This window comes from Asterias amurensis, chromosome 4 (assembly GCF_032118995.1).
Source record: "Asterias amurensis chromosome 4, ASM3211899v1".
In the NCBI taxonomy this organism is placed as follows: domain Eukaryota; kingdom Metazoa; phylum Echinodermata; class Asteroidea; order Forcipulatida; family Asteriidae; genus Asterias; species Asterias amurensis.
This window is the reverse complement of record NC_092651.1, coordinates 6337025-6355712: the sequence shown is the minus strand read 5'-3', so window position 1 is coordinate 6355712 and position 18688 is coordinate 6337025. Positions and strand designations below refer to the sequence as shown.

The following is an 18688-nucleotide window of genomic DNA, read 5'->3' as shown; positions in this document are numbered from 1 at the left end:
AACAAAAGAAAACAGACACAACTAAACTAGAGTCCCGACTCCATATAAAATGGCCGACTGTGTTAGTTCGCAAAGTAAAAGGAAAACCACATAATTTTGAGTCATATTTGTGTGGATCATTATATTCTACTTCTTTCTAACCAAGATGCATTTCATAACATTTAATAGATGTTAAATTTGCATCGGGGATAAAGAAAATTAATTTTTGGTTTTTACCCATATATGTACACCGGTGTGTGTTAGCACTGTATACTCAGTACTTTCCCGAGTCCTGTGAAAAAATATCACAGGCATTTTACTCGGGTGAGATTCGAACCCACGACCTTTGCAATTCTAGAGCAGTGTCATACCAACTAGACTACCGAGATTGCCCGGTAGCTAGAGGCAGTTCAAATCCTATGTTTTAGCAGCGGGTACTGCAAACGATTTAACAGATGTTTCGCAAAAGTACTGAGTATACAGTGCTACACACATCGGTGTATATGGGTAAAAACCCAAAAAAAAGTATTAAAAAAATTAAAAAATTAACATTTCATAACAAACGGTTTTAAACGTTTTTCATTGACCAACTCGCCTGATCGAAGGGAACGTGTCCTTTAAGGCACACTAGACACACATTGTTCCTTCATCATGATTCCACTTTCAAGGGTATCTATTGAGATGTATAACAAGGTCTGAGGAAAGTTCCAGTTGATGCAAATGTCAGTACAACAATGTACAAGTCAGATCAGTTCAGTTCTGGAGTCACCATTGTATTGATTGGGTTCACATTGATGTGCAGGGTGCTCCAAAGGACATGATGTAGCCTTGCTCAAGGCAGTCGAATTATTCACTCCGAAAAAAGACCGCCACTGTATAAAAACCCACCCGTATTCACCGTGCGTAACATCGCACGACACGATGCCCCCGTACACTATTATTGAAAAGAGAAGGGATTCACCCCGGTGTTCCTGGTTTGATTGGCAGCATATTGCGCCGTAGCACCTTGTAAACCCTCAGCTGAGGTCTCGAGTTCAAGACATCTGAAAGCACACAACTTGTGTGACAAGGATGTTTTTTGGTTCAATTATTTTCTCGCAACTTTGACGACCAATTGAGTTAAAATGAGTTAAAATTTTGTTATTTTTTGCATATAAGCATTTACTGTTCTATTTTATATTTCAGACATGATCATGATATTCTTAAAGAGAAACTTCAAGCTGTAGAAAAGAAAGTGATAGTTGGAGGGGTCGATCTTCTGAAGAAGTCCGAGGAACAGGAGCGTCTGCTAGAAGAGTCTGCCAGAGAACTGGAGGAACGAAGCAGGAAACAGGAAAGCTTGAGGCAAGAACTGGCCGAGAAAGAAGCAGAAAGGGTTGACATTGAAGAGAAGTTTGGTAATCTTCAAGAAGAAGCTACTGGCAAGACTAAGAAACTAAAGAAAGTCTGGAGTATGCTCATGAGTGCCAAGAGTGAGGTAATAGCAGTGATAAAGCTTCTATTACCCTTTTTGAAACCACTGCTTTGGCTTGGATTCGGCTCAGGCTAGCTTAGCCTCGCGTTGTTTTGACAATAGACCGATCCAGTAGGCTCCGCCCACAACGCACGTGTGAGCAAGAACACGTGGGGCTCTCCAATGCCTTTCTACACAACTCTGCCGCGCGCGCCAAGATATGCGCACGCATGTCGGACATTATTTGTAGGACCTTCGTTGTGTTGTGATTGGTCATTACACAATGGGGCGGAGCTTAATGGATCGATCTATTGCCCTTTGCGTATGCGCTCAGGGCTTCAAACGAGAGGACGGAGCCAAAGCCGTGGTTTTCAAAAAGGCCAAAGTTTACTAACTCTTGTGTACTTAAAACTGAGCTGTTGCGCAGTCAGAGACTGTAAAATGTCAAACAAATTGTGTCTAATTAATTTTCATATCTTTGACCAAAGGTGGCAGATATGCAGCAGGAGCATCAGAGGGAGATGGAGGGACTGTTGGAAAACATTCGTCAGCTTAGTCGAGAATTGCGCTTACAGATGCTGATAATTGACAGCTTTATCCCAGTGGAATTCCAGCAGATGATTGAACAGTATGTTCATTGGAATGAAGATATCGGAGAATGGCAACTGGTTTGTATAACTTTCATTATTACTTAAACGAACACGTTGCCTTGGATTGGTCGAGTTGGTCTTTTAAAAGCGTGTTGTAACCGTTTGTTATAAAATGCTTATGGTTGGAAAGATGTAGTAAAAGTAGAATACAATGATCTACACAAATATGCCTCGAAATTGTGTTTTTTTTTTCTTTTTACAACGTCCAATAACACGGTCGACCATTTATATGGGAGTCAAAATTTTGACTCCCATAAATGGCTGACCGTGCTAGTTTGCGTGTATTAAGAAATCGTACAGTTTTGAGTGATACTTGTGTGGATCATTATATTCTACTTTTAAAACATCTTTCTAACCATATGCATTTTATAACAAACGGTTTCAAATGCTTTTTATAGACCAACTCGTCCGATCCAAGGTAACATGTTCCTTTAATCAATGGCAGATTGTTGTAAAAGAGACTAAAGGACGAGTCACACTGCAGCGATAACGAAAAAAATAAAGATCACGACGTCAAGAGAACTCATTCTATTGTTTCAATGAGTGTGTGCGTATTCTGCATGGAGCAATTCAACCAATAGAATGCGTTGTCTTTGCTTCGTGATCGCTATTGCTGCAGTGTGACTCTGCCTTTAATTCACCTTCAAGAGTTTAGCTTCTTGAAGAAACTAAGCTGCCGAAGAGGAATTTCTTCAAGAAGCAAAAAGTATTATCGATTCATTCTCGGCTGTTCCTAAAAACAAATGGTTGAGAAATCAATGTAAAAGTTTACTGACGCGCTTGGAAAAACAGAAGCCACTATTATATTATTTTATTATTTTTGGCGGTTAATATTTGAGCTACTCAAAGTTCTCTTTTCTAGATTAGTCGACTCCATGTATTCGATTCACTCTAGTGGGTTTTTAATTTGTTTCTTATATAGAAATGTGTGGCATACACTGGGAATAACATGCGTAAACAGACACCCATCCCAGACAAAGACAAGAACAAAGAATATGGTGAGCCTGACCTGTCCAATGTGTACATGGCATATACAGCTGAAGGTTCAACTAGATTCAATCAAGTCAAATCAACGTCAAGCAGAAGACCAAAAACAGCTTCAGGTAGACCCAAGACTGGTAAAAGGTAAGTCGTTAATGCAGTTACATGTGTATGCTTAAACCAATGTAGATAATAATAATAATAATAATAATAATAATAATATTAGGCATTTAGAGATCACTCTTACACGAGGTACCACAGAGCTTTACAAGAAACTAAACAAGAAGCAAATAAATAATGGCACTGATAATGGGAAAACAGCCAAAGCAATCAATCATTGAACAGGAAAGTTTTGAGATGTTTCTTGAAAACTGCAAGTGACTCCGCGGTGATTCGATGAGGGAGACGGTTCCAAAGGCGCGGAGCATGTGCGCAAAAAGCACGATCCCCAGCAGCGGAATGCACCTTTGGAACTGCCAAGAGTGTACTGTCAACCTAAGCGAAGTCCAGGTCGTCCGGGCTGATAAATCTTGATAAGACTGGTGAGATATGTAGGAGCGGTATTGTGAAGACATTTATGTACAATGGTGATGATCTTGAAAAACAATACGCTGATGGACTGGGAGCCAGTGAAGTTGATGGAGGAGTGGTGTGACATGGTCGTATTTACATGTACCTTTGGCTCATTCTGCCAAGTAGGAGCCTTGAAGTCTGCGATTGGTTCAGGGATGTGATTTCTCTGTTTTTTTAACCGGAAATCTGTTTATTGAACCCACCACCAAAACAATTTATTTTAATTTGTTTATTTAAAAATATATATATATATAATTAATAACCAAGATCAAATTTATAAGAAAATGGAGATAAAACCAAATGGAACACTCCAGATTATAGAGTAGGGCTTTCAAACCAAAGATAAATATATGCAAGCAGGCTTCGCACTCGGAAGCTTTTCACGCTCCCAAGCTTTCAGGCTTCGTGATCATAGAACAGGGGCTTTTTCCAACAGCCTAGTACATTCCTGGTTTGTTTGGAGTCAGTAGCAGAACTGTATGAGAAGCATTTAGTGAATTGTACACCAGAATTCTTGTCACTGACAAAGATGTTTTAGGACAATTCCAAGGAAACATGGACATGACACCAAAAAATCAATTGATTTTTAGTTGTTGACAAGGAAGGAATAAACCCAACTTTGCCAATAATAAGAACTCAGCTTGGGCTCCATGTAGGCTTGGCTAAATTGACTGGAAAACTGTAATGCGACTGACCATGGTTTTGCCACGTAAACCTAAAAGTTCAAGTTGCTGACCATTTATAAGTATCCTGTTGGATACTCATGTACAAGAGTTGCGTGTTGCATGTAGTCAAACTTTCCTAAGTTTTTTAGTTAGAAGAAACTTTTGATTTTTGACTAGTGAATTTTGTCCATGTCCTTTTTGTGTAATGTGCCTGACCGCTTTTTAAAACGTTAAAACATCCAGAGCACAAAGCCCACAACATTTCTATTATCATCACTTCAAAGCCTTGGGTGTCAAGTACAAATCAGTCTGTAAACTTAGTGGTAAGAATATCTCACATAGAACTACTAGCACCAAGATCAAGAAATGACACAGAAAAGTGTCATGCGACTAACCATGGAATCGCCCTTTAGCATTATGATTACACAAATTGAATTGGGAGCTTGACTTGTTCATTTTTATATATATATATAAATATGATAATCCCTCGATAGTGAAGAAATAACTGTAAAGATTGGTACAAAAATCATCTGTTTGAATTTGTTTGTATTTCAGGAAACAAGGCGTGGAAAGTTCAATCGATTCTTTGCTTCAATAAAGAATTTGACTCAATCTCAAAGTGACATATGTACAAGTCATGGGTCATTATTACCGCATTGTCGCAGAATATAGTCACAAGGTAAAATGGAAAGTTCGATTTCACAGAGTATTTAATTTTGTAACAATGCACCAGCAGAATGCATTCAATATTTGTTTTGTAAAACTGCTACATAGATCCTTGTCATTGGATAATTGTTTTAAATAATTTAAACACAAAATGGACACGGACACTCAACCAACGCACACACTGAAAAATCTTTAAAACAAGAACTTCTGGAAATGTGGAAGAATCCATATATTTTTTTAATTATTTTTTTTTAAAGAAAAACTAATTTAGAATTGTACGCCAGATTTGAAATAATCATGGTTTGCAGTAACACCATGTACATGGTGTACACGCACCATGCGCAATAGACCTCATGCATTGACGTCATCCAGCGGCCATCTTAGTGTGAAAAAAACAGTGACAAAACCAAAATTTCACTATTCACCCAGCACTAGTCTTTGGGGTGGAAGGCAAGGAACGATAACACTACGCCAACCTGAACGTTAAAGGCAAATCAACTTAACTACAAACAAATTTTTCATGAACAATTAAAAGCATGTGCACTTTAGGGCAAAAAAATGCTGACCCCTTAGTGATATCACTGTGTGAAAGCTCAAAATGTGCAATAGTTAATGTATTTGGGGTTTATCTTGGATTCATTGTCCAACTTTTATATAAAGTTTTATAAATATTCACGTTTTGTTTTCAAATTTAGGTTGTTCTTTCAGGAGCATGTATTCCTTGGCAAGCGACATTATCTGCTTAATACGTTACTTGCAGATTATTTTCCATTAAGGTAGCTTGATTATAAATAGTTGGTACTGTACAGTTGTTTGGGATGAAAATAGATTTAATGTTGACATTTCTGGTAGAAGAAATAAACGAACAAAAGATTTATAGCAATACATTCAGTAAATTAAAAACACATGACTCCCTTTAAAGGTAGCATTTTCTTAGTGTTATTAGTGTGTCGAAGTCAATGGGAGACTTTCAGGGCACTTGGTGGCAGCAGAATTACCAGGTAAAATCCATTGTTCTTGGTAATGTGCGCATGCTCGGAACTATGTAAACAATGGGCATTCACCTGGTAAGTCTGCTGCCACCTAGCGTCCAAAAGTCTCCCATTACAGTGTAGAAGACCAGAGCAAAATCAGCTCTCAAAACAATTTGAATTGCAAATGGAATTGAATTCAAGGTCTTTTTCTTTACTGTACAACAGCAATGGTTGGCAATAGATAAAGTGTGTCAATGTAGTTGAGGTTCAGCTTAAAGACACTGGACACTATTGGTAATTGTCAAAGACCAGTCTTCTCACTTGGTGTATCCCAACTGCATAAAATAACAAACCTATGAAAATTTTGACTCAATTGGTTGTCAAAGTTGCGAGAGAATAATGAAAGAAAAAACACCCTTATTGTAATACTTTGTGTCCTTTCAGATGCCTTGAATTTGAGACCTCAGCTGAGGTCTCAAATTCAATTCAAATATTCCAGTGAGAAGTTACTTCTTTCTCAGAAACTACGTTACTTCAGAGGGAGATGTTTGTCTCAATATTTTATACTATCAACAGCTCTCTATTGCTCATTACAAAGTAAGTTTTTATGCTAACAATTATTTTGAGTAATTACCAATAGTGTCCAGTGCCTTTTAGCAAATACATTCAGTATTTGAGAATGATTCAACACTCAACTGCATTATTAGACTTGTTGACAAGTCGTTAAATGTCTGTCGTAGTAATATCGTTCCAACTCTCTGCAATTCTCGCGACATGGGCGATATTCTCCTGAGACTGCTGGCTCTTGCGAGAATACTGCTCTCTATTGTCCCATTTAATGGCGAGTAGAAGTTCGCCAAGAGCAGTGTTCTCGTGAGACCAGTATTTGATAGCAGAAACCTCAATCATTACGCCACCACCACAACTCTACTATCTCACCGCGACAAACCATTAATGACTTGTTCACAATTCTACTGCAATATGTTAGGCATGCAACTTTTCAGCTGATTTCCTCTTTTTCTTTTCAAAACAGTGCTATAGAAACCTGAAAAACACTGTACGAAAGTCAAGTGTGATCGGCCATCTCCTCTTTTTTTACAATAAGAAAGTTGCATGTCTGAATATGTGTGTTAACAATATGTACAGATAGATTCTAATCCTCCACCTCAAGGTTGTATACTACTATATTTAAATATTAATTTCTTATTCAATTGTATAATTTTAATTTACGAAACCACAAGGCAACTGCACCATCTCAAAGAACTGAATGAATTCCTTGAAATTGAGTACAAACTTTATGGTTTCTAGCCATGAGATTTTGTATGTTTTGCTGTAGTTGCATAATGTTTATGAATATTTGTTACATGAATATAGGTGTAAAGTCTAGACAGATGTTTTGTCGTGTGAAGTGAGAAATAAACGTAAGTTATAACTAATTTGGAAGTTTGCAGAGTCTAGTATGTTACCTAGTCAGCATTTTATAATTTTATCATTGGTAACCAGACACTTGTAACGTTATCATTATTTGAATCAGTATAAACCACAAGGAAAACTGACTGGGTAAACTCTGAAATGATTTTTGGTATTGAACAAAGAATTGACTAGAGTGGGATTCGAACCAACGACCTCCGGATTAACATGCCGCATTCCCTTAGGGTGATCCCCTGGCTTCCCCTTCCCAGGTTGTATTGTAAATTGGGTGTGGTCCCTGGCTACACAGCAGTTAACGGTTGTATGGCTTCTGACTGGCACCCCCGAACAAAGATATTGACAAAATAGGGACACCGCCAACATAGGGCTAGATAGCTCAGTTGGTAGAGCGCCGGCACATTAATCCGGAGGTCGTTGGTTTGAATCCCACTCTAGTCAATTCTTTGTTCAACCTCAAAAATCGTTATCATTATTTGATCACATTGTCCATTATTGATAAGCTTTATTTTCTCTACAATCCTACAAAAAGCAGACTGTATTATTATCTCTCTCCAAATAGTATGTCACTATATAATAATCATTTCTAATAATAATATGTCACTGATCTGAGTAACCCCCTCCCCCCCCCCCAAAAAAAAAAAAAGAAATTTCTACTTCGTTGTTGCATGTTCTTTTGATTTCTAGCGCGTACAGTCGCTCCTAACTGTTTCAGACGACAAACTTTTTGTTTATTTTAATTCTGAATTGGTTTGGCGCGTCTCTGGAGCGCCTGTCTGAAACGGTAGGCAATGTAATGTGGAACAATCTTGAGACAATGAAGACGCAGATACACATCAGTCAGCAGTAACTACTTCACCTTTTTCATGCAAGCAACTTCTGCAACTTGAGGGGCTTGAAGTGCTGGATGATAGATTGAATAATGAAAGCTTGGAAAACCATAGCAAGCAGCTCCTGTAATAAAGAACACAATCAGTACATTAGTATTACAGTAGACTTTGCCCCTGTCTTTATCCGCAAGGATAAAGCCAGGTACCTGCTACTCAGATCCATTGATTCCATTGGATACAATGATATCATTGGATAAATGCAGTGACTAAAAGCTACCGTATCTGGGTTTGTTTTGATTGGTCTGAGGTCACCTCGGACGACCAATCAAAACACAGATATGGAAAGCTTACTTTTGGCCGTGTGCAAGCTGTGTCCACAAGTGTGTATTGTATACAGTACATGGTGCATGTACTTGAATGTAATGTTGGTGTAGAACTTGACAACATATACTACATGTACATGTATATGTAAATGAATGTAGGTCAAAGGTGAATGTACACGCCGGCTTGGAGACCGGTCTCTGGCGTTATTCACGAGCCTCGAAGTGTGACATCAGATGTTCAGGCTAGTATTACAGCTGCAGAATCACCATGTATGTCAAGGACAGGGCCCAATTTCATAAAACCAGTAAGCACAAAAATTTGCTTAGCATGAAATTTATTCCTTGATGAAAACAGGATTACCAACCAAATTTCCATTTGTGCAAGTGTCCTGGCTGAGCGGTTAAGAGCACTGCATTCAAACTCTGGTGTTTCTGATCAGCAGTGTGGGTTCAAATCCCCAGCCGTGATGGGACGTAAAGTCGTTGGTCCCATGTGTTGTGTAACACATGTAAAAGAACCCAGTGCACTTATCGAATAAAGAAGGGGTTTGTCCCGGTGTTCCTGGCTGTGGCTGCTGTATGCACCGTAGCACCTTGTATACCCTTATAAGGTGCTAACTAATTGGGTCTCAGAATTTATCACTGCAATAACCCACCTTTCTGAAAGTTTGTATATACTCAGCGCCTTGAGTACCTTGTTTGGTAGATACGTGCGCTAAATAAGACTTCAATATTATATTTTTTGTTACTGGTATTCAGCTGTTGTTTGCTTATCATGAAAATCACGTGGAAATTTGGTTGGTAATCATGTTTTTATCAAGGCAAAAATTTCATGCTAAGCAATTTTGTGTGCTTAGCAGCTCTATGAAATTGGGCCCAAGTAAATCTTTATAACCAATGCATTTTATAACAATAGCGGTTTTAAACTCTTTTTGTGGACCATCTAAGCCACCGTGTCCCTTTATTAATTCATGTGCCTAGACAAAGAAGAATGAAGCCTGGTTCATACTGTAACAAAAATGAGTTTTAGTGATTTTTTGCCGTTTTAGCTGTCTATCATATTTTCACTCTGTTGTTGTTACTTGTATTTTGTTTTAGTGGGTTTGTTTTGCTAGAATTGGCTGCCCATAGCTGACCAACCAGTTGACCTTAGTCAGACCTTTTTGTGTGTGTATTGCAACATACAACATTGGTTAGTGTGCAAGAATGTACTATGCCACACCCCAGAGGGAGTCATGCTTTGTTAGGTCCTTTTTGTTGTTGTAAACTACTGTACTTTCATTCACTAGCTGATCCTTTAGTGTTCTTTCTTATACAATGTACATTGTGTTTACCTGGGTCTAAGAAAGTTTAAACAGCCTCTTTTCATGTCCCATGCTTTGTGATTTATATAAGTGCTTTTGAATCCACCATCAGCTGACTTTAGTTTTAGTATAAAATCACTGTGCACAGTTTCACATTGAGGACTTGTGACTGGGACACCAGAGTGGGAGCATCATGTCTGAATTCAAAGTCAGTGTTTTTATGGCTGGGTTTTCATGTGGTGACATATGCCTGCCTCTACTTGGTGATGATGTGTAGCCACGCCTTGGTTCTGTATGTAAGTTTACATTTGTATTTCTTTAAATCCCAGGACCATTTAAGCCATTCCGTTTCATAGTGCTTTTATGACTATACTTATTGTAGATTTGTAGGGCCCTTGGTTTTGACAGTGTGTTTTCTGTGTGCATGCAGCAGGGTAACATGGTTCTACCACAGAAAAGATTGTTCATGCTGTGATTTCTTCTCGGTTTGATTATTGTAATTCTCTCTTCTGTCTTCTACAACAGAATCAAATCTCTCGTTTGCAACGACTGCAAAACACTGCAGCTCGGCTGGTCACTTTGTCCTCCAGGAGAACCCATATCACTCCGGTTTTGAATGCACTTCACTGGCTCCCTGTTCAATATCGCATTCAATACAAATTACTTCTGCTTGTTTTTCATTCTTTACATGGTTCTGCTCCTCAGTATAATTGTCAATTAATTACCCGTTACAATCCTTCCAGATGTCTTAGATCATCCACTTCGTCATTACTGGTTGTTCCCTACACCCACAAATATTGGGGTGACAGGGCTTTTTCTCATGCTGGTCCTTTACTTTGGAATAATCTGCCTCTTAATATCCGTAACATGTCCTCTATTCATAAGTTCAAAGAGGCCCTCAAAACCCACTTTTTCACAGCTGCTTTTCATTAATTTTGTGTTTCTTCCTTGCGCCTAGGCATCACTTGTGGTGGATACCGGCGCACTATAAGTGTTCATATTGTTATTATTTATTATTGTTGGGGTTTAATTTGGGGGAAAGTTGTTTGTGTGTTACAGGCTTTCTAGCCCTCCAAATTCAACAGCCAATTCGGCCTTAAGTTAACCCAACTTTAATGCTTAAAACATGGCTGCATGTACAGGAGACACATTGGGCAGAATTTGGGGTTCCTTTCCTGTTTATTTTGGTGAATTAAGTGTAAGGTTCGTTTTTGGGGTCAAAATTGCGGCATTCACCGATTTTAGTCCATACTGCCTCCCCACGTTTTTAAGTGAATTGAGATTTGGAAAATATTTTTGTTAGTTGAATGAAAAGTCGCTAAGAAATTAGTGACGACATTGAATTGTTTGCGAGTCCAAAAATGATTGGCTTGTTAAATTTTCTTTTGGTAATTTATCTGGCTGTTTCTTTAATAAATCCCACAACTGGTTTAGATGCACAAAGGTTTGAAGACAACGATGTTGACACTCACCATATACTCCCGTCTTATTTGCTGCAATGACTGCCCCACTGAAGTCTGGGTAGAACTTGATAATTGGTGCCAATGCTTGTTCACATGCACTGCTTGGACTCATACCACGATTCATGTTATCAACAGCTCGCAAACTGAAAACAAATATAAATCATCTTAATTTTGGTTTTTACCCCAGCCCTGGTAGGACGTCAATCAGTGCCACTGAGTTAACGGAGGAGCCCAACCTGGGCTAGTTTTAACCCATACACCGATGTGTGTTAGCACTGTATACTCAGTACTTTCCCGAGTCCTGTGAAAAAATATCACAGGCATGTTACTCGGATGGGATTCGAACCATCAACACTTGCAATTCTAGAGCAGTGTCTTACCAACTAGACTACCGAGGTTGCCCGGTAGCTAGAGGCAGTTCGAATCCTATGTTTCGGCAGCAGGTACCACAACGATATAAGAGATGTTAAATCTGCATACATGTATGCCTCAAGCTACTGGGCAATCTCGGTAGTCTAGTCGATAAGACACTGCTCTAGAATTGCAAGGGTCGTGGGTGCGAATTCCACCCACGTAACATGCCTGTGATATTTTCTCACAGGACCCGGGAGAAATATTTAAATGTCATTACTTAAACAGTCTCCTGACGATGACAAGAGCCAGCTAGTCGAAATGTTTAGACCAAATAAGAACTCCGCAGTAATGAAGTTAATAAGACCGTCTATAAGCTAAAGTAGTAGTCTCGGTTGATTTTCTACCTTCCGCCAAGGTAGTAGTTAAAAAGCAGGACAGTGCTCTCCAGAACTGAAAACTTAAATATCACCAAATATCACCAAATTGAAAATAGTGAATTTTGTTTCCATTCGGATCGGAATTCGTCGGATCGAACGTAAAGCCGTTCGTCCCATGTGCTGTGTAACGCATGTAAAAGAAGCCAGTGCACTAATCGAAAAGAGAAGGGGTCGCCCGGTGTTCCTGGCTATCTTTCTGAGAGTGTGTATAGCTAAGCGCCTTGAGTACCTTGTTAGGTAGATACGTGCGCTATATAAGACTTTGATATTATATTTAGCAGAATATTGTTGCAATAAAAATGTTGAATACCTTGGAAGAAATCTCATCATAACATCCCCATCTCCCGTAGCAGCTGCCCCTCCTACGTCATTATCAACGTAACAACCAGAACCAGTTATTGGGGAATCACCAACACGACTGTAGAAATAACACAAAGCAAAAAGGCACTGTACACTTTTGGTCATGTTGGTTTAAAAAAAATAATGGTTAGCATACAAACTTACTAACAAGTAATTGAGAGCTGTTAAATAACTTGTATTTTTCATTGTATGCATTTTGCACTTCTGTATTTTGTGTATTTTTTTTATTCAATTGGTTTTCACTCTTTCACTTTCCAAAAGCGCTTTGAGACTTCATTGCAATTTGCGCTATATAAAAACTGCATGTATTAATTTTGGTTTTTACCCATACAACGATGTGTGTTTATAGCACTGTATACTCAGTACTTTCCTGAGTCCTGTGAAAAAATATCACAGGCATGTTACTCGGGTGGGATTCAAACCCACGACACTTGCAATTCTAGAGCAGTGTCTTACCAACTAGACTACCAAGATTGCCCATATATTTAACATATATTATATATATGCAAATTTAACATCTATTATATAAAACCGTTAATTATTATTGTTCTAAAACTCATAATTTTGGCAGTCTCCCTATTTTGTCAATACCTCTGGTTGGGGGTGGGGGGTGTTCAATTTGTCAGCTTGCTATCAACCGGTGCCTTTGAATGGTTTTATTCTAGATACTGTGCGACTTATAAAGTGTATGTTACTATTAATATCTTTGTTTGCTTGGGAGGGCGGGAGTAATCAGATTATTATGCATGATAGAAGTCATCCTTACCCCGGTACTTTATGATTAGCTCCATTTGTTGTCGTTCCACCAGCCACATTCCCAGCTTTGTCTATTACAATCATTCCAATAGTATCATGGTTACCTTGATTGACTTCCATGTTATACCTCGGCTGTTGTTTGAGTGAATTACCGGTGGCTGGTACGTAGGGGCCACATGATGAATCCGAATCTGGAACAACATTCTACACAAATAAAAACATTCAATGGGTATGTCACTTACATGTATCTTAAACTGTATTAAAGATACAACAATGTACAAGACACAACAATGTATAAGGCATCAATGACAGAAACCCAACTGTAACAGTATCTTTAAAGCCATTATACACTTTCGGTAAACAGTATTGTCCAAGTCCCACACTTCGTGTATCACAACTTATATATAAAATAACAAACCTGTGAAAATTTAGGCTCAATCGGTCATCGGAGTCGGGAGAAAATAACGGGAAAACCCACTCTTGTTTCCGCGCGTTTCGCCGTGTCATGACATGTGTTTAAAATAAATCCGTATTTCTCGCTATCGAGAATTGATATTGTTTCACTGTTTTCTCAAAAAGTAAAGCATTTCATGGAATAATATTTCAAGAGAAGGCTTTCACCATTACCTTCTGTAAACCCTGTAATGTATTTGTAAATCTGTGAACTTTTTTTTTTTCTGTACCGAAAGGGTCCAATGGCTTTAAATCAATAAGGAACATTTAACTTTTAAAATTAAAATATTTGTTAGCATAAAAACTTACTTGGTAATGAGCAATGGAGAACTGTCGATAGTATAAAACATTGTGAGAAACAGCTCCCTCTGAAGTAACATAGTTTTTGAGAAAGAGGTAATTTCTCACTACTAAAATATTAAAAGGCTTAATGCATGAAGCATTTAATTAGGCATCTGAAAGCACACGAATTTGTGCAACTAGGGTGTTTTTTCTTTCATAACATTTTGTTGCAACTTTGATGACCAATTGAGTCAAAATTTTCACAGATTTGTTATTTTAAGCATGTGTTGGGAAACATCAAATGAGAATACTGGTCTTTGACAATTACCAAAGGTGTCCAGTGGCTTTAAGTTTGTGCAACCCTTTGTCCTTAAACACATGGACACATCATTTTCCTTAGAGATAGCAACCAAGAAGTTCTTGTTAGTCCCAAGTTTGAATGTCAATATGTACATAGTCCGATCCTGATTTTGTTTCCTCGAGAACTAGCATCTCAACAAGGCATCTGCTCTGCTGCCAAGTGGTTAAAAAAACAAAATAGTCATGACTTTTCCTGATAGTTTAAATTCCTGGTTAACATGAGTGGGGGACTGCTGTTTGCTGTAACAGATAATACAAACAATCTCAATATGAAAAACTTAATATGTCAAATTATTACCTGTCTGAAGTTTGGTTGACATTCTTTTGCCTTCCATTGTTTCCAATCTTCACTGCACAAAAGGATATGAAAGTTATTGTTTCAATCAAATATTCATAACTATTTTATATCTTCTCGTTTTTCCTGCCTTATTTGGAATACCTCAAGATCTTGTATCACATAACACACAGAGTAAATCATAATATCAGTTCTGCAATAATTACTTATCTTTAGGATAATAATTTATTAATGAGCAATTTTGATCAAAGATCAGTAAGTACTGTACAATGTCATGCCTTCAAATGTTTATATTTAGTGCTACAAAATTTTAGTTGCAAAACTCTTGCTGCTGTATTGAAGTAATTTTTGGTCAAGTCAAGTCGCGAGTCTAAGTCAGCAACTTGAGTTAACAACACTCCAGGGCCCAACATCATGACTCTGCTTACCGTAAGCACAGAATCAGTGTTACAGAAGCAGGGCAAGCGTATTTCACAAGTTAGCGGCGAATTTTGGCTTCTGCGCATGCGTACTCCACGTTACTAGGCCTTCTACGCTTATAAGGCTAGCGCAGAATTCGGCGCTTGCACGTAAGCGGGGAATCGTGATCGTAAGAGCAGAATTCGGCGGTAAGCAGAGCCATGAAATTGGGCCCACGGCATCCGGTTACAGTTGCTACTTGAGTTTGGAGAAAACACAACACAACCAGCAAAGGTGCAAAGTTTACTGCGATTTGATATTTATGACATCATCATGATGTCACTCTTAAATACACATCTCTGTATCAGGGTTGATGCTCGTAACAAATTTGAAGTTTCATTAGAAACTGGTCAACATTCATTTAAAGAGATTTTGTTACTTACATTGAAGTGTTGGTAGATAAAGTTTCTTCTTTAAATCCCATTTCCTTCGCAAATTGTGTGGCTGCGAGAACGAAAATCATAAAACAAGTCAAGTAATGTTATTCTTTTTGGTTTTACACCCATGTGTGTTAGCATTGTATACTCAGTACATCTATCAAGTACAGTTGATTAACATAAAATGTAACATAAAATGTTGATTAACATATGAAAACAAAGCCAATATTTGCATAACACTGACTCAACAGAAAAGCTGAGCACTATTTTTTTAAATATTATAAATACCAACCTAATTCTCCCACCAACAAAGTGTGTTTAGTATAATTCATAACGGCTCTAGCCACTGAGATTGCACTCTTGACTCTACGCAGACAGCCAACTGAACCAACATCATGAGTCACACTGAAAACAAACAAAAACAACAACAACAACGACATTCAGTGCATAGATTTTAACTTCTCCAATTCATTTCATTCTATGGCATGTATGGACAATCTTTAAACCATCCTTGGAAGAAGTTTGAGGTAGTTTGTCTCTACACACAAACAAAACACTTCAAAGCCAGACACCTTGCAACAAAATGATTGCGTTATCAATGCACGCCCTCGGTTGGATGAATAGGCGTGCACGTATTCTGCGCTGAGCAATTTAACCAATAGAAAGCGTTCTCTTTGCGTCGTGATTGATATCGTTTCTGACCTGAAAATCAGAGGTAGAACTACAAACTACATTTGTACGACCCAAACATGGTTCACAGTTATTTGACTGATGGTCTGTTACGTGTTTACATTTGTTTGGGTTGGATTACGATTTAACACACTCACCCATCCATTATCATTGCATCCAAAGTTGTCTCACCATTTTCATCGGGGCTGTTGATTTAAAAACATACAAAGGTTTAATCCTTGACGTTATTTCACTTCCAAATCTTGTTTCTCAACAGAGAACAAAAAACAATTAGCATTTTATGAAAAACTATTGTTGTCTTTCCTTTGTTAGGTCAGGGTTTAATTGTGACCATGATTACATTCAGTTTCAAAAAAATAACCGTGCCATGGGAAAATTGAACAATTTTAGGAAACCCCAGCGATGAATGATGAATCATATCATTGTTAATCCAAAATGAATCCCCGATGCAAGTTTAACATTAAATCGTTTGCAGTACCTGCTGCTAAAACATAGGATTCGAACTGCCTCTAGCTGCCGGGCAATCTCGGTGGTCTAGTTGGTAAGACACTGCTCTATAATTGCAAGGGTTGTGGGTTCGAATCCCAACCGAGTAATATGCCTGTGATTTTTTTCACAGAACTCGGGTAGGTACTGAGTATGCAGTTCTAACACACATCGGTATATTGGGTAAAAAACAAAATAAAAGTTTAAGGTCATTTATGAACTTTACAGTACTCAGGTTTTTCTTGCTGAGAATATTCAACTTGTTGATAAAGAACAAAAACTACAAAAAGAAAGTTTTTACAAATCGAGGGCTAAGAGTAGACTAGAGAGACAAAGTTGTTCAGGCTGAATGCATTTTAACAGCTAAATATAACTTTCAGAATATCTTACTGATTTCCAAAACCAACACTTCCATCAGTCTGTTGCTCTTCACAGACAGTACATCCTTGTTCAACAGCATCTAGTGATGAACCACCAGACGTAATCACACTCCATGCTGGCAATATCAAAAATAAGATTAATAACAACATAAGTACTAGCTACAATTATTATGATTACGTGGTCTACTGTGAACAATGCCAATTTTACACAGGATACCCTACCATTTTTGGCCAGATAGTGACAAATTGCGCCTAAATGTCGTGAGTAGACTAGTTGCGATAACGTAACCCTCCTATTCTTCTTCTTCTTCCTTGTAAAGTGCAGCCTTCAAATGGTTGAAGATGTACGCACTGCGTGTGAGCGCATGTGTTATCACAACTAATAATTGACTAGTTACTTCATTCATAGAAAGTAAGATCACATTTAAAATGTGGTGAGATAAGAGGGACGGGACAGTGAGACTTCGAACTTGTTATTTTTTGGCACAATCAATAAATTGAGCTCAGGGATGCCTGAGATAAGTCGTGTAAGTTGAGCCGCGGATCACACACCACCCCTTTTGTGATTGCCAATCCGGCAGTCACTGTGGTCCAATGGTTATACTTCAGTTCAGGGGAGGACTTGCAATCACAAGGTTGTTGGTTCGAATCCCCCAGCTAACCGCTGCTTTCACAATGAGTCACTAGGTTACAGGTAGGTATAGTAATAATGTCAACATGATTAGTTAAAGCCATTGGACCCTTTCGGTACAGAAAAAAAAAAAAAGTTCACAGATTTACAAATAATTTACAGGGTTTACAGAAGGCAATGGTGAAAGACTTCTCTTGAAATTTTAGTCCATGAAATGCTTTACTTTTTGGGAAAACAGTAAAACAATATAAATTCTCGTTAGCGAGAATTACGGATTTATTTTAAACACATGTCATGACACGGCGAAACGCGCGGAAACAAGAGTGGGTTTTCCCATTATTTTCTCCCGACTCCGATGCCCGATTGAGCCTAAATTTTCACAGGTTTGTTCTTTTATATATAAGTTGTGATACACGAAGTGTGGGACTTGAACAATACTGTTTACCGAAAGTGTATAATGGCTTTAATGAATCAAAATTTCGTAATTTGAGCAATTCATAATCATTCATAATCATAGACAAAAGACACTAAGAAATAAACCAATGTTTGTAATATTGATCATGAGCATGATGTGAGAGATTGGCGGCTTGGCGTTTAAATTTATACCCACCCCCCCCCCCCCCCCAGGCCAAGCCTCACCTGACTCGACTGACTGACATGTTTGTGTGTGTGTGTGTTTGCTCTGCCGAGTTCCCTTGCTTATTTGTGATGGGAAGATCATCTAAACAAACAAACAAACAGTGTATTGTTTGTAGTTTCTATCTTACCTTTGGCTGTAGCATTAGTAAATGGCCACGTATTGACGACCAGAGGCAAGATTGAACTCTTGTCTGACTTTGTTGTTCTTGTTGAGCATCCTGAGCATGCTGCTGAGCCTGGGGAAGTCATTGTCAGGATTGTGATCGATGTTATTGTTAAAAAAAAGTAAAGGCTGGAATAGTTTAAATAATGCATGGCCCACGAGGTGTCTGTATGAAGATGGTTGAAGCTGCGTTGCTCATCAATGGTTTAACCTCATTCTACGGTGAGAAAAGCAGTAGGGGAGGGCAGCTTTACATCATCAAGTTAGCAGCGGTGGC

At 38.3% G+C, this 18688-nt stretch overlaps 2 protein-coding genes and 1 non-coding gene across 3 annotated transcripts in view; 2 read left to right on the top strand and 1 right to left on the bottom strand.

The window, feature by feature from the left end:
- LOC139935791 (kinesin-II 85 kDa subunit-like) overlaps positions 1-7377 on the top strand; it is a 26780-nt gene extending 19403 nt beyond the window's left edge. Inside the window, exons 13-16 of the mRNA XM_071930379.1 lie at positions 1165-1456; positions 1921-2100; positions 3005-3207; positions 4857-7377. Of these exons, the coding sequence (XP_071786480.1) occupies positions 1165-1456; positions 1921-2100; positions 3005-3207; positions 4857-4899 (718 nt within the window). The 3' untranslated portion in view covers positions 4900-7377. The remainder of the gene's footprint in view (positions 1-1164; positions 1457-1920; positions 2101-3004; positions 3208-4856) is intronic.
- Positions 5777-18688, bottom strand: LOC139935795 (N(4)-(Beta-N-acetylglucosaminyl)-L-asparaginase-like). Its single transcript, XM_071930388.1, has 10 exons — positions 18377-18688; positions 16989-17094; positions 16250-16297; positions 15715-15827; positions 15429-15489; positions 14590-14641; positions 13207-13400; positions 12391-12498; positions 11299-11432; positions 5777-8323 (listed from the first exon to the last, which is right to left on the bottom strand). The coding sequence occupies exons 1-10, from the start codon at positions 18561-18563 to the stop codon at positions 8220-8222; spliced, it is 1107 nt and encodes a 368-aa protein (XP_071786489.1). The 5' UTR covers positions 18564-18688; the 3' UTR covers positions 5777-8219.
- Trnan-auu (transfer RNA asparagine (anticodon AUU)) lies at positions 7738-7810 on the top strand. The gene has a single exon. It is a non-coding gene; the product is annotated as a tRNA-Asn (tRNA).

Excerpts from the sequence above, each read along its gene's own strand:
- LOC139935795 (XM_071930388.1), bottom strand. The coding sequence starts at position 18,563 with ATGCATTATTTAAACTATTCCAGCCTTTACTTTTTTTTAACAATAACA. Across the intron at positions 15,828-16,249 it reads GATGCAATGATAATGGATGG|TGTGACTCATGATGTTGGTT; the intron begins GTGAGTGTGTTA and ends GTTTGTTTTCAG. Across the intron at positions 11,433-12,390 it reads ATGATGAGATTTCTTCCAAG|TTTGCGAGCTGTTGATAACA; the intron begins GTATTCAACATT and ends ATTTGTTTTCAG.